General features: G+C 40.6%; 1 protein-coding gene and 1 long non-coding RNA gene across 2 annotated transcripts; one reads left to right on the top strand and one right to left on the bottom strand.

Moving 5' to 3' along the window:
- Window positions 1-2,092: 2,092 nt before the first annotated feature.
- Window positions 2,093-13,873, top strand: LOC119491912. Its single transcript, XR_005207676.1, has 4 exons — window positions 2,093-2,172; window positions 3,913-3,918; window positions 9,734-9,737; window positions 13,863-13,873. It is a non-coding gene; the product is annotated as an uncharacterized LOC119491912 (long non-coding RNA).
- On the bottom strand, window positions 4,306-13,115 carry LOC119491893 (adenosine receptor A1-like). Its single transcript, XM_037776162.1, has 3 exons — window positions 12,033-13,115; window positions 6,217-6,511; window positions 4,306-6,049 (listed from the first exon to the last, which is right to left on the bottom strand). The coding sequence occupies exons 1-3, from the start codon at window positions 12,353-12,355 to the stop codon at window positions 5,666-5,668; spliced, it is 1,002 nt and encodes a 333-aa protein (XP_037632090.1). The 5' UTR covers window positions 12,356-13,115; the 3' UTR covers window positions 4,306-5,665.
- Window positions 13,874-16,499: the final 2,626 nt, after the last annotated feature.

Below are 16,499 nucleotides of genomic sequence, written 5' to 3'. Positions count from 1 at the left end.
CCCATAATTTAAAACCAGCCTTAGCAACATCATGTCCATGGAGAAAGGGGTTTGTTATTGTAACGGACAAAAAAAGGAACCAAACAAGCCTGGATCCAGTTTCTGTGCAGAACGTATGCTTGGAGTAATGGACATATAAAAATAAATCCTGTTTTTCAGTCTTTCTATGTTGTCGTGATCACAGAGCCTCCAGCTCTCTGCCTGCAGTTCACACTGGGATGTAAAGGCATCCGGCTAGTTTTTCACCTCTATGAGGAAGGTGGAAAGTCAAGGGTGCTCGTAAATATGTGAGAAATTCTTGCTGACAGTCTTGAGACAACACACACCTAATACCTTCTTCACAGAACAATTAATCTGAAAAATCAATTTGCTTGTTTTGTGTTTATTTGATTTGAAGTAATATACAGCCGTTGCATTCTTGGCCTGCAGTATAGCAAGATATTCACGACCACTCCCCGAGTCGAGCTGTTTGCACAGTCACACCTCTCTCTGTGCTGCTGTTTGGCTGTCTGCATCAACCCCGCACTAACTCTGTGAGACATGGCGGGGGAGTTTGGGACCAGGCAAGCCAAACCAACTGGGAGGCAGTTCCACAGCTAAAAGACTTGCAAGGGGAAAATAATCTTTGATCTGGAATCTCTCTATTTATAGGGTGGATAGTTCCAACAGACACTGACTTTACAGTAAGTCTGTGTTTCCATTTAAAAGTACCATTAATTTAGAATAAGTACAAACACACCTCATTTATATATGGCAAAAACTACCAGCCCGTTCTCATTCCCAGGGCGTCAAATACCGAGGCTTTGTCACAGCCGTCGCCATTCAATACCGCCACACAAGGCACCCCTTAGCGTCGATATTAAACGCACCGGCCATTCCAGTACAGTTCCAGTGTCCCGTTAAATTCTGCTGTTCATTTATGTCCCGTGTTCACAATATTCAGTGTCATTTTCACTCTACAAACGTACTAGTTTTAAGCCTAACCATAGTTGTTTCCTAAACCTAACTATAGTGGCTTAATGCCGAAAATAAAATGATGCCGAGGGGTGTGACAAAGCGGCGGTAAGGCCTCTGTGACAAGTTGGGATGAGAACGTGTTAAAACTACATGCACACTGCAGCAATTCCCAGATAAAGATTAATGGGCCTTAAAAAGATTTACCATACAATGAAGCTTGAGTTAATTGCCATAAAAACATACCTGAACCTTGATAGTCTTGCTAGCATCAGCTGTTGTGTCTTTATTGTTCCCAAATGACTGAGATTGTTGCGCCTTTTTCACAGCAGACAGACTCGTCAAATCACAGGTGGAACCAATAACACTAACGATGGCTCTGTAGCAGGATGTAATGCAGTGCAGCAATTAATGATGTCATTGGAGACATCTGTGGCTAAAGAGTCAAAAGGATTGCTGGTAAAAAAAAAATTCAATAAAATCCATGGATACAATTTTTATAAAAACAAAGATCTCTTTGATGTCAATTTATAAAATGAAATGTAAAAGTATTTAATAATGGACACTGATATATGTGTTTGCGTCATACAGTATGTCATATACTTTGAAGATTGTGCAGCCGTCTGGGACAATGTGATTTCAGGCTGTACATAAACTTGACTTGTCTGTGCGAGTGTGTACATTTGACAAAAAAGAGTGAGTGACAGAGAAAGAAATATTCTGGTATTTGAAGTTATTACAACCTTCAAAGAACTTCTATTGAACATCCAAAGTACTCGATAACACCTGTCATCAAATTCTCAGTCAGCGTCCATGAGAAAAGCAACTTTATTTTCTTTCTCTAGCGTTTGACGTAAGTGTATTTCTGGACAGCACAGCAGTTAACACAAACAGTATTGACAAAATATTCACATTCGGCGAGATTAACAGTCCGCTTTCTGTGTTTTCACTCCATCTATTGACCTATTTATTAATGTATTCCTTCATAATTAGAGATTTGACAAAGCAGCTCACCATATTAGCACGTACTGCTCTGAACCTCCAGCACTTGGTTATGATTAACACTGTCTACATGTACAATATCTAAGCTATAGATTATCTTTTGATATTGTTAATGTACATCTGAGAATATTGCACAAATCATGTTTAATTTATCACACTGGTTCAGTCAAAGTAAACAGATCAAAACTTAAAGCCACTGTGTGTAGAATTAAAAATGTGAGACGTTGGCGCCCCCCAGTGGTAGTATAAATAGTTTTCACACATTTTCGCAATTTGCAGCTTACCTTCTAGACACAACCTCTCATTCCAAACTCGTCAAATACCGAAGCTTGGTCAGTGCCCCTACGCTTCAACCTAGGACGCTCTATGTACCCCTCTAGCATCACTTTTGGATGTGTCAGAGACGGCATGTCAGTTTCCACTTGTTACACGCATAGTATCTTTTCAAAATAAACTTTATGTTCACAGGAAAAGTACCATTTGCGCTCGTTACATGCATACAGTCTCTTTGCAAAATAAACTTCCAACGTAGGTTTACTTATTTTTTAGGTTTACTTGGTTAGGTTTAGGAAAAGATAGTGGTTTGGGTTAAAATAAGTATGTTTGTTACATATATTATGTTAGTTAAGTACGTAACAAAACTAAGGTAAAGTAAGTCAACGTTGGCTGGGTTTCACACGGGACATGAACAGCGGTCTCTTGGGTAAAAGTCCGGTGTTTTATTGACCCATCCTACCTCGACTTCCTCCCGCCGTACGTGGACTTTCCCTCTCTTTATACTACGTCAGTTTTTCTGACCGTCTAATAACGACGCGGATGGGTTTACGTTGGAGTGAGTTGAAAGCCCAGTGCGTCTCATACGGATGCTAAAGGGTGCCTCGGTGTGTCGCCGGTATCAGATGTGGAGGGGCACTGACCAAGCGTCGGTATTTGACGAGTTGGGGGTGAGAACGGGTTGCTAGGACACAGAGTGAATGGGCTGAAAGTAACACACACACTTTGCACCAACTTTCTCATCATTTTTCTACAAAGAAAAATCATTTTAAATATGCTATAACATCTTCTATATGCGGTATATCAAATTCTACACATAGTGGCTTGAAAACCATTTCACAGGAGCACAAAGTGAGAAAAGAATCACATGGAAACATTATTACAAGAGCAGCGTTTCAAACACAGTGAGTACACTTGACTGACAGTCATATGTATGTATGTGTGTGTATACTGTATATGTTGTAACACACAGTGCCACAGTAGGTTAAGACAGAGATCAACAGGGTCACAGTAACAGGCCTGTTTATTTGATGGGAAAGCATCGCGGTGGCCTCGATGTTGACCTGCGCAGAGATGTAAACTCTTGATGAGTTCCTCAGCTGTACTCTCACCTTGTAAACAGAATAATCCTTCCACCCTGTCCAACCTCACCCCTGGACTCCCACACCATCATAACCTCCTCACTTACTCACACGAGCAGCTCTCTCTGCCGAGTGACAGAAGATCGATGTGTGCGCACAAAAAATGGCCTCCCACCACTGATGACTTGAGCCTCGATACAGAGAAGCATGGAGAGAAAGCGAGATGCTATTTCTGTCATAAAGAGAGTGAATTTTGATGCTTCCACCTGCTAATGCATGTACAGCGTTAAGAATTTATATCAGCAGGGCTCACCATATGCTCCTACAGTTTTTGCTTACTTTCCTGTCTCCATTTGTCATTAAAACAATCTAATGAGATGTTTGAAAGGGTGGATTTCAAAATCTGCAAACTCAATCAACAGCTGTAAGAGGACGTGTCAGAGATAAACAGCTGTTGGCTCACTGAGGTGAATTTTATACTGTATGTCCCATTAAAATGTATACATATATTAGTTACATACAATACATATTATAAGTGTCAGCAGTCCTGTCTCAACACTTTTAAGTTGAATTTCCCTCATTTTAAAGGTGCAGTGTGTAGGATTTGGTGGCATTTACTGGTGTGGTTGCATATTGCAACCAGCCGAGTACCACTCTGCTCACTCCTTACTTTCCAAACCTGCAATAACCTGAGCCGCCGAGTGTAAAACCGTTTGCCTCACTCAGAGGCCATTCTTACCATACTAACACTACTTTAGGAGCAACTGACAGCGGCTGGCGATATCAAGGTTTTGCATTTTCCGGCTCACGTTACCGCAGTTTGCGTGTTGGAGAACAACGGTGGGCTTCAGGTAATATAAAAATGCAAAAGGCTCTCACTAGAGCCAGTGTTTGGTTTGTCCGTTCTGGGCTACTGTAGAAACATGGCGGAGCAACATGGCGGACACCGTGAAGATGACCCACTCCCTATGTAGATATGAAGGGCTCATTCTAAGCTAACGAAAACACAACGACTCTTAGTTTCATGTGATTACACACTAATGAAAACGTAGTAATGAATATTATATTCCATTTCTGCTAATAGATCCCTGAATTCTTACACACTGTTCCTTTAAAGGACAACACTGGTCAGTTTACTAACAGAAACAACAGAGAGGATGTGATGACGCTACATTGGTATAACAAACTCCATCACGAATCGGGGGAAAGTGAAAAGATAACTGAAAACACCTGCTAATAGTGGAAAAGGCCTGGTGATAAATGCACAGTAGAGGTACATTACAGAGTTAAAAATTAGTATCACCCAGATCAAATGAAGCTTATTGAATATACAAGCTCCAACATTCCTTAGATTCACAGTCCTGCAGCTATAGATATAAAGTTACCAATAGGTGTCTCCACAGTTTTTAACCGTTGTCCATGTCCACAAATATTTGAAGAGGAGCATGAAGTAATTTTTCTTGTAGCATGGATGCTCTTTTTACAACTATTAGCTAGTATTAGTCATTCTGTCAGTCAAATGGTCTCAAGAGCATCAAAAACAGCCTTCACATGCGTTGGATTGCACCACACATCTGAATGGGCAGTGAGTCTCATGAGTTACTGCGCAACTCAAACCAGACGCTCATCGCACAAAGAGGTCCTGGGTTTTAATTCCAAGTGAGTCAGTTCTACTTTTTTTCATCCATCCAGCCAGCATACAGCACATCCTGTGTACTGGTCAAAGCACCAAGCTGGTTGCGCAAACTTCCTGCTTGCCCACCACCAGATTCACACTATCAACACAATGTCTTAGTTCCTCTTCATTGGATTTTCTGTCCTTAAGGCCACAGAACTAAGCATGTACTATAAATGTAGCCCATAATACGATGCTTAACTTTTTGAGATCATTCACATAAAAAAGGCCATGAGTTTTAATTCAGGTCAAAAGATACAATTCAGCATACACTACTCTTGTACCGCATGTGCTACAGATATACACTTACTGATTCAAGTTCAACAGGTTGGTGCTGAAAACTGATGAGAAGCCCCTTAACTTGTACGGCAACATCTTCATTTTGTTAGCCAGTGGAGAAATAAACATTATTTAAATCAAAGTCTGATATAGGATGTTTATCCCGTCTCCATGCTGATTGGTCATCCTGCCCTCTGAGGGTGTGTTGGATGGAGGAAATCAGTCAGTCCACGATGGAGTTCCCTCATCTCTTTCATCCCTTTGACATTCTGCGATGCCATTAAGGCTGTTTCGACCAGTAATCCCTCAAGCGTGAAAATAAAGCCAGAGTCTTTCCCATTCTGTGAATCAGTGGAGTGAAACTTAACAGTTACACAGCAATCCAATTAGTTGCCAAGGGTCACACATCATCATCATCGTCATCGTTCTGCCTCAGCCTCCTCTCATGGCTCTGTCCTCTCTGGCTCCCTCTTTGAGGAAGCCGACCGACTGGATCCTGACAAAGAAAGTACTGTTTCCAGATTTTCCGGAACGCTGTGCGGAATTTCTTGATGCGGAAAGCGTACACGATGGGGTTGACGGCCGAGTTGCCGTGGGTGAGGATGATGGCGATGTAAATGAGGAACATCGGCTTGTCACAGGTAGGGCAAAAGAGGGTGATGCAGTTGAGGATGTGTAGAGGGAGCCAGCTGACCGCGAAGAGGAAAAGAACGAGGGCGAGCGACTTGGCTAGCTTGAGCTCCTTTCCATAGTAACGACTGGGGTCTGTGTGGCTAGCTGTCACCTACAGAGAGATAAAGGAGAACATCGTCAGCGTATAGATTTAGTGCGCTAGAGCTGAGCCCGGTTACATTAGCATCAGTTCACATTAAGTCTGTTTTATTACCAAAATAAATGTCTTTTATTAACTACATATCAAACAAAACGATCTCAAGAAGAGGAAGACCTCACCTTCTTGTTGAGCTGCTTGTGGATCATGTAGAAAATCTCCACATAGATGGCCAGCATGAGGAGAAGAGGGGGCAGCACCCAGCCGAAGAAGTTGAAGTAGACCATGTAGTCCATGCTGACGACTGTCTCAAACTCACAGGTCACCAAGAGGTCATCGGTGATCAGGGAGCCATTGTCGCGGAGTAACTGCAGGTTATTCCAACCCAACATGGGCGTGAGGCCCACTATGATGGACACCAGCCAACATAATAACACGGCCGTGCCAGCTCGCCGAGGGGTCACCACCCGCTTGTAGCTACGGCAACAAAGGAGAAGATCTTGTTTTTAATTCAATCCAATACAACATATAAATCTCTGCAAAACAATTTACAACAAATACCCTTTGTGAAACCATAATATAAGCGATTCTATCTTGGGATGTTGTTTCAACTCTTAAAGCACGACTATGTAACTCTACTGTTACCCCAAGTGACAATTACAGGATAATGGTGAATGCTAAAACATAGAGCAACAGTAGCAAAAGCGGAAAAGAGTCATAAAGTCAACAAACTGGCTTATAGAGCAATATCTAGCTCAAGTTTGCTAACATTATCTAATATTTTGTAACCATAAGCTACTGGTCATACCAGACAATGTAAGGCAGTAGCAACAAAACCCTTGAGTGTGTTGAACTGAGCAGTGGTGTGTTTTATTGCCTACGAATTTACCCTCTGCTACACAGATTATGGTTTTCATAAAAAAAAAAAAAATGTCACCCTATTTATTTTTTTTAATTGAGGCTCTTATGAATTGAGGCAACTTACGAACACTTGCCCAGACCTTATTTTAATCGTTAGGTCCTAAAAGTTTTAAAAATGCACTAATAGCTGAAGTTAATTTTCTTTCCTCCGTTCATGTGAATGAGCCTGAGACTGAGGGCTGGGAGGCAGAGTTAAAGGAAATGCTAGTGCGCCTGCTCTATGGGATGCGGAAGATCGCCGGAAGATGCGGGTTATTTTATACGTGGAAGTCAAACTTGTTTTGCCCCATGTGCCACTGAGCTACTTTCATCTAGTGATGTGCAAAATATATTAAAAAAATATTTTTGAACTACTCTTTTTAGTGTCAGGTATGTACCGGGTCAGCCTGCCGAATGGATCGAGTGTTCAGGTATCCCAGACTTTTCCCAGACTTTTCCCACTCGCCCACTCGCTGTTTATCATAGGGAACAGCTTACGCTGCCTGGTATGGTGGTGCAGTTGCTCAAAACATAGGAAGCGGCGTACACGGGCCCAACGGCACTGAATAAACGAACGAGGACCGACTGAATCAGACTGAGTCTAGACGGACAGTACGACAGGCTAATGGTGCATTCATGTGCTCCTCGGATGGTCACCAATAACGGAGAGTCACAGAGAAAATGACGCTATATATTGCAAGAAGTATTAAAACTCGAAGGAGTCAATTCTGTAAAGCACACACAAGCAAGACATCTCTGCTGTTCAGAAAACTGTGGGAGTCGTTGCCTAACATAACGTACTGCAGTTCTTAGGATGTCACCAGCCCTGTCTCTCCCACACAATGGTCTGCTATTGGACAGGCCCATGAATTAGTCATTGTCGAGCGGACATGAAAGATTCCTGTGGTCAACTGAGCTGTTGATTTTCGTAACTCAACCTTTGTTTCTAAAGAGTCATGTGCTGACTGAATCAGACGACAGAGGTGGCTAAATAAACTCTCACTCTCTCACTCGCTTGCACATGTGAAGCACATTTTTTCTCTCTTCTTCTTATCATGCCTGCTCCCTGGCTAACCTCACTAACGCCAACCCAGAAACACACCGAGCTATATGCCCGAGCCAAACTCATATTTTCTTTCCCCTCATTTACTCTTTCTCGCCTTTCACTCTGTCACATAAAACACACACACACTCAGGAGTTCAGCCAGGGTGAGTCAGACACAACACAGGACGTATGAATGAATACTCAAAGGATGTTTAAAGGGAGTCTGGAGTAGGTATTCCCATATGTGACGACAGCTTTTATCTTTACAACGCTCTGTCCAGCTGCTTTTAAGGCTCGGCTGTCTGGCTGCATACAGATCAGCTGTCCGACTAGACTCTACTGCCCTCCATCTATCTCGGCTCTCCTGAGGGATTTCCACCTGCTAAATCCCATCTTCCAGCTAAGTGCAATAACAATACTTTGGAGATTTTCAAATCACAGACACGCCACCCTTATCATGACAGTGTGCTTTCAAACCACCTCTGCTATAAAAAGCAATCAGTGCCTGTTTAACTGTGTCCCTGTAGAGTCCCAGGGGTGGTTTAGGGAGGGGGACTCCATTTCTGGCTGACATTATCACGGAGCACGAGATAGTAAAATGAAATTCACCGGTGTTTAAAATTTGAACATGTCCAGATGGGAGTATCTGGCTAAAATGGATCAGCAGTGAGATGGAAGTACATTTTCTCTGATTTGTGTTTTCTTTGTGAGGGAGCACCAGACGTTTTCTGCCAATCCTGAGGAGAAATATCGTATGACCTGATACAGATTATGATTTAAACGTATATTTATAATCATTACAATTAGGGCTGTCAAAGTTAACGTGATAGCAGTGCGTTAACGCAAATTTGTTTTAACACCACTAATTTCTTTCACTGATCTTTCTAAGGTTTCAGCAGGCTCAGTTTTAAAGCATGAATCTGGATCCATTGGTACCAACCATGTCATACTATCTTGTTGTGAAGGAGGCTAAATAACGCTCCAAACTTACGCTAGATTTTGGCAAGGAAAAACTGGCATGGCCATTTTCAAAGGGGTCCTTTGACCTCTGACCTCAAGATATGTGAATAAAAATGGGTTCTATGGGTACCCACGAGTCTCCCCTTTACAGACATGCCCACTTTATGATAATTACATGCAGTTCGGGGCAAGTCATAGTCAAGTCAGCACACTGACACACTAACAGCTGTTGTTGCCTGTTGGGCTTGAGTTTGTCATGAATAAAATGCAGTACCTGTGAGGGTTTCTGCTCAATATTTGTCATTGTTTTGTGTTGTTAATTGATTTCCAGTAATAAATATATACATACATTTGCATAAAGCAGCATATCTGCCCACTCCCATGTTGATAAGAGTATTAAATACTTGAAAAATCTCCCTCTGTACATTTTGAACAGATAAAAGATGTATGATTAAGTTGCGATTAATCGTGATTAACTATGGACAATCATGCAATTAATCGCGATTAAATACTTTAATTGATTGACAACCCTAATCACAATACACTATTCTTTACGTGCTACACAAAGTTGTCCCGTTTATCCTGTTTTGAATTTGAAAAATGTGAGATATTTGTCCGGTCACCACATCCAGTACTGTTTGTGATGAAAAGAGCTGAGAAACCCTGCAGCAGCACACTGATAAATAACTGTTAAGCCGATAATATTGAGATCATACTACACAATATCTTTTTTTATTGTTCCTGTGTAGTGTCCTCACTGCAACCAGTGTGTTATTGTCCTCTGAGTGACAGAGTGCAGTGTGTGTGTGTGCATGTTTCTATGTGTGCGTTTGTTGCCAGCTTGAGAAATTACGCAATCCATCAACCAGCCACCATGAGCCTATTGACCAATCATGCATTCTTGTCCAGGCTCATTGTCCAATTAGCCAACTTGAAGTGGAAACTTAGAGTTTTCAAAATTATGGGTAAAGCAAGAGGAGTGCTAACTGATTAATTTGAAAATCTCTGTTACCATGCAACAGAAATGCAAGTTTACCATCAAGTTAGTTATTAACAAACCAGATCAGAAGGAGTAAAGAAAGAGGTACAACATTTATGACCTCCACATGTTTCTTCTGCATGTTTAGCTCAGGCTGGAAAACAGCTGGCCTCCCCGCTGATGTTAAAATCAACAGCTTTAACAGTGCCGAACAGGCCTGGACACTAAGATCTATCTATCTATCTATCTATCTATCTATCTATCTATCTTAAAAAGCTGTTTATAAAACTGTCTTCATTGTCTTTCCTCTGTATAGCTTCCAATAGAGATATTACTGATATGTCAAAGCAGATTAATGTAGCCCCCTTGAATTAAGGTAAACTTATTAAAAATAATGAGACACCATTACTCTACACTGTAAACAATTGCTGTTAATTTACAGCAGGATTTCAACAATATTAACCTGTTATTGCTAAAAACAGTGCTTTACTGTTAATACAAAAGAAAACCTGTTAAATTACGCTAAAAGGCCGTTTTTTAACTGAACTATAATGCATTCTTAAAAAACAGCACTTTACTGCTGATCAACTGTCTAAAGTATCAGTAACAGTTTCATGCAGTATTTTTTTAATTCTGGGACCTGATCTGCACATGTGAGGCTTGTACATTGTACATGATTGTAAAATCAGTGAATTAGCTTTATTGTTCTTCACTCACATGTTGTTCTGGTTTGCATTCTGTGCTTGTAGCCAGCTAGAGACAGACATTTTGGGAAAAGTGTCAACAAGTCTATTATAGCCTTTTTCCTAACAAGTGCCTTTAATTGTATTTAGTGTGACTATTCCTATGTCTGTAATCTGCTAAGTCTATTCATCTAGGCAAAAAATAATGTTTAATAAATGTATGTAAAAAATACAACTTAAATAGTGCATTAAAACAAATCAGTAACATAATGTAAAAGAAAGGTGGAAAAACAGCTATATAATGTATCTTTAAACAGCAACAACATCTTTAAATTAACTGTAAAATACTGTGAAATTTATAAAAAAAAAAAAAAAACAGTTCAAACTGTATTTTTCATTAACAGTACAAAGCTGTAAATTTCAGCGACAGTATAATAATGTTAATTTTACAGTAACATAAAGGCAACCCTGCTGCCAGTTCTTTACTGTTATTTTACTGGGAAATTCTTAACAGTGTACATATTACAGTCATTTCTGGTGCTGGAGCTGAAATGAAAACCCTGCTCCAGCCAGCTCTGGTGGAGCAGCTTGGCTCCAGACACAAAGACACAAAGGCTTCTTTCTAGTAAATGACACAAAGATATTATTAATTTAAGATATCTTTTTATAAGTGTATTACTTTGTTATAGTTTACAGCTTATATTTGGGGTAACATTATGTGTACTCTTGAGGAGTAGAAGAATAAATGCACGAATAAATAATGAATTTATTAAATCTAAATATTATTTGAACTTATATTAAAAAAGCTTTTTATAAAAACGTCTTCATTGACTTTCCACTGCAGCTTCCAGGAGAGATTTATTTATTTATTTAAAAAGGGTCCCCATTAGCTGATACCAATGGCACCAGCTAGTCTTCCTGGGGTCTGAAATCAAGTACATTAATTTATCACATACATACTATATACAACATCATATTTGTGTTACACTTATAACATTCAAATTTTCCAAACATATATAAATTTCACATTCATACAAAATTCTTCAAAAGTCATACGTAACATTATGTGTTGGAGGTGTACTCTGAAGGAGTTGAAGGATAAATAATGAATCAATAAGTCTAAATATTATTTGAACTTATATTAAAAGCTGTTTAAAATGTCTTTGTTTTTTCAATGGCACACTGTGGCTTCCAGTAGAGATATTACTGATATGTCAAAGCAGATTAATGTAGCCCCTTAAATTAAGGTAAACCTATTAAAATAATGAGACACCATTACAGTCATTTCTGGTGCTGGAGCTGAAATGAAAACCCTGCTCCAGCCAGCTCAGGTGGAGCAGCTTGGTTCCAGACACAAAGACACAAAGGCTTCTTTCTGGTAAATGACAACATAAGATATTGTGAAGTATAATAATTCACCTTTAGGCCTACCTCATGGGTATCTTGACTCTCAGGTATCGGTCGATGGCGATGGCCAGCAGCGCCAGGATGGAGCTCTGAGTGAGCACGAGCATCGTGCAGGCGACCAGCAGGCAGCTGTAGAAGTGCGCCTGGAACTCCATGTGGACCGCGATGGCGAGAGGGATGACCAGAGCTCCCACTGCAATGTCAGCCAAGGCCAAGGAGACGATGAAACAAAACGTGGTGTCTCTCAGAGAGCGGTTAATACGCACAGCCCACACCACCATCACGTTACCGATCACCGACGACACGGCGATCACCACCTCCATACCGATGTAGAGTCCGTTAGGCATGATGATGATCGCTGATGCTGCTGCTGCTGCTGGAAGAGGAGGAAGAGTGAGGTGCGCTCGGCTGGAGAGACGCGTCTCAATGTTTGAGTTTGTGTGGCACCGACTGAGACACCCAAGATTTAAGCGTTCGCATGTTTTATGTCCAAACAGACAGAGGTAGAAGTAGTGTCTGTTGTTGTGTCTGAGTTATTTTAGGATCCGATCCAAAGACATGGAGCTGCTGCGCGCAAAAGACGCAGAACTTATTATGGTCTCCATACGCACCGATTACCGGAATGAAGTCCTGCAGTCCTGCTGCTGGAGGAGGGACAGCACGGATACCAGCAGAGAATGAGTCACAAACAGGTTCCCAAAGCGCAGATTAACAATGTGGATTTCATCAATGATAAGAACAAATGTGTCAAAGGTCGGAAAAATAAACAGTATTAGTCCCAAATAGTGGCATTTCCTGGCAGTCAACAGGAAATTCAGATCATATTTATTTTGGATTTGGTTGGCTCAAGACATCTGTATTTTTCCTCCTTGTTTCTTGTGAAATAATTCCAGTTTAGATATGTCACCCATGGGAGTTCAGTTCAGAGTCCCTTATCCTCTTCTTTCTGCAATGTGTGACGCCCTCTGTGGGAGTGGACACACTGAGGAGGAGAATGTCAAACATTCATTCAGATGACATGGTTTGTTTGTCAAATATGCATGAACTTACTGAACTTACTGCAATGTAAATAACATAACATCTTTCACCTGTTGTCATCAATTAGACTCACTTTTATGCAAAGAAAATACTTATTTTAGACCTTATTTTAACCACCACTACTGAGTCCCAAATAGTGGCATTCCCTGGCCGCTGAAACTGAGTAATTTTGGATAACAGCTACTCATTCAGTGATTATCTCCTATTTATTTTGGATTTAGTTGGCTCAAGACATCTGTATTTTTCCTCATTGTTTTTTGTGAAATAATTCCAGTTTAGATATGTCGTCCATTGGAGTTCAGTTCAGAGTCCCTTGTTATCTTCTGTCTCCCTCTGTGGGAGAGGACACACTGAGGAGGAGAATGTCAAACATTAAAGGGACTATTTGTAACTTTCAGAATTGCTTGTTAACAGCGACACCTGTGGCCGTTAAATCAACGAAAGTCAGCGTCGGGTTCTTGCTTGTGCACGCTCTAAATAGTCATGAACGAGCATCGCTCAAAACAGTGAGGCGACACACGTCAGCTAAAACCACAATATCACTCTATATTTCACCTGCTTGGCAGTAATGTTAGCTGACCAGACAGTCTCTCCAGAGGTCTCTCCATGAATCACTGCTGATCCTACTGTTGGCTTTTCCTGTTTCAGCCTCCCGACCACGGCCGGAGGGAACAGGGAAGACACCGGTACCCGGTCAGAGACGATAACGTTTCTCGCTGCGGAGCCCCGTCACTTCACAAGACACGGAAAACCTCTGTTGGTCTGGAGGAGCTGCAGCATTTATTTCTGCACAAACGTCCACTGTTCATTCACTAGATATTCTCAGAACTACGAACTCTTCTGCAGTGTGTAGTGTGCACGCATGTACGTAAGAGCAGAGCGCGAGAAAGCGCGCGGTGTGTGACTGAAGGCAGGCAGGCAGAGGAGCAGAGCACAGCAGAGACTCTGACCCTGGAGATCAAAGCTACGGTCTCCCCTGTGTCTTCTGGCCGTGGTCGGGGGGCTGGAGCAGGAAGAGTTGACACTGTTTAACAGACGGGCTTCACTAGATATAACTTTATGGTTTTGGTGCTTCCGTGTAGTTTGTGTTGGAGTCTGAGTCTGAACAGCGTAGCCACACGTGAGCGCACATATGCGACCGCGCATGGGACGCCAACCCGGTAGATTTATACGTGTAAAAAGTTACAAACAGTCCCTTTAATTCAGATGACAGGTTTGTCAAAAGACGCACGAACTTACTGCAATGTAAATAACACAACATCTTTCACCTGTTGTTGTCATCAATTAGACTCACTTTTATGGAATAAAAAATACTTATTTTAGACCTTATTTTATCCACCACTATACTGTGTCCCTGGGTCTTTTCCTCAGTGTGACTGTATAGCTGCAGGCTGAAGTGAAGAGTGGGTGAAAAGTAAAAAGCCTGAGAAGCTTTGACACTCCGGAGAGGATGCACAGAAAGGAAACTGGATGAAGACAAATGGTCACATGCATGCTTTGTGTTGGGAGGGAGACGATAAAACAAATACTGGGCAATGTCAGCTCGGTATCAGTGGAAAGCAGCAGGAGGACAGACGCACGCAAACACATATAGATGCAAATGAGACTCATAGACATGTGGCATGATTTTGCATACAGAGAGGAAGTTCACACAGATACAGAGTGCATGTAGCGCCTACAATGTGCATTGCATTTGATTGCAAATAGGACTGCAGTTTTTGGACAAACTTCTCCAGTCTGGGTGAATGCAGACCATCACTCTGACGACCTGTTCAGAGCTAGAAAATTGATCAATGTCAAGGCCTCATTCTATCACTTTGAAGGTCTGAGAATAATTTATGTCTGTCACCATTCACTCATCTGTAACTCCTCTTTGGCTTTCATCAAGCCTACAAGATCATTTTTACGACTTTCAGTCCAAACCAGGGACACTCTGAGACAAATTGACCTTTTTTCTGCAACCTCTTGCTGATGAATAAATAATAATTCATTCCTGAGCTGGAAAGAATTCCCCAGAAAAACAATAAGGAGGTAATCTTTTGGCTTTATGATGTAAGAATGTGTAATACTGTTAAAGGTGTTCTCACTTTTCACAATCAAAAGGACAAGAAGCCGACTGAACTGGTGGTACAGTAAGAAGCCTCATATGGGCTCATTATAAGCCAATTGTTTACTCTTTTTTTAGGGCTGTCAATCGATTAAAATAGTTAATCGCGATTAATCACAAATGAATCACACATTTTTCATCTGTTCAAAATGTACCTTAAAGGGAGATTTGTCAAGTATTGAATACTCTTATCAACATGGGAGTTGGCAAATATACTGCTTTATGCAAATGTATGTATATATTTATTATTGGAAATCAATTAACAACACAAAACAATCACAAATATTGTCCAGAAACCCTCACAGGTACTGCATTTAGCATGAAAAAATGCTCAAATCTTAACATGGCAAACTGAAGCCCAACAGGCAACAACAGCTGTCAGTGTGTCAGTGTGCTGACTTGACTATGAAAAACTGTATGTGATTAACATAAAGTGGGCATGTCTGTAAAGGGGAGACTCGTGGGTACCCATTTTCATTCACATATCTTGAGGTCAGAGGTCAAGAGACCCAGTTTGGAGTGTTATTTAGCCTCCTTCACGAAAAGCTATATGACATTGTTGGTTCCAATGGATTCCTTAGTTTTTTTTTAGTTTTGTATGATACCAGTATCTCCAGTATCTAGCTTTAAAACTGAGACTGCTACAACCTAAAAAATTGCAAGTTGCATTAACGCGTTAAAGAAATTAGTGGCGTTAAAATGAATTTGCGTTGTCGTGTTAACTTTGACAGCCCTATACTTTTTATTCTGCTGTTGATACATGTCTTATTTTTAATCCTGTTAAAAAAATAATAATAATGTAATAATGTTTCCCTACAGTGTGAGTTCTGTTGAAGCTCAGTACTTATAGTAAAACTAAACAGACAATATGTTATATGTAGCTCTTATAACTTACAACAGGAGAGTGTCACTTTATTTACCAGAAAAAAACAACTAAGTTTTAAATTTAGTATTACAGTGTCAAATTTGGATCAAACTTTACAGTGCATCATACTTATATGTTGTCAACTATTTTCATACCTCTTAAAAAATAAATTCTTAATATTTTAAATAGCAAATAGTGTCTAGCAGGGATCCTGTCTCACATTTTACCAGTGTATACATAATGATTTGACATTAATGAAAGTTTTATAACTCTGCAATTCATTTGATCGAGGTGTCATGACCAAATAATTAACCTTGGCTTAGTTCACTGAAGCATAAAACGATGTTTGCTTCCCAAATAAGCGAATGCATCAGAACAGATAATAATCCTGTTTGGGCTCATATTCATGTTTCCAGTTTGTTGGTTGAATGTTTGTTCATATTTGTATCCATTGTAATCAGAATTAGTTAAAAAATCAGGC

This window comes from Sebastes umbrosus, chromosome 1 (genome assembly GCF_015220745.1).
Source record: "Sebastes umbrosus isolate fSebUmb1 chromosome 1, fSebUmb1.pri, whole genome shotgun sequence".
Classification (NCBI taxonomy): Eukaryota; Metazoa; Chordata; class Actinopteri; order Perciformes; family Sebastidae; genus Sebastes; species Sebastes umbrosus.
Note: the sequence above shows the minus strand (reverse complement) of the source record. Positions and strands in the feature narration are given on the sequence as shown.

Bases quoted from the DNA above. Each gene is read 5' to 3' on its own strand.
- LOC119491893 (XM_037776162.1), bottom strand. From the start codon at position 12,355: ATGCCTAACGGACTCTACATCGGTATGGAGGTGGTGATCGCCGTGTCG. The intron at 6,512-12,032 runs GTAGGCCTAAAG...TTGTTGCCGTAG, and splicing joins AGAGTCAAGATACCCATGAG to CTACAAGCGGGTGGTGACCC. The intron at 6,050-6,216 runs GTGAGGTCTTCC...ATCTCTCTGTAG, and splicing joins ACAAGCAGCTCAACAAGAAG to GTGACAGCTAGCCACACAGA.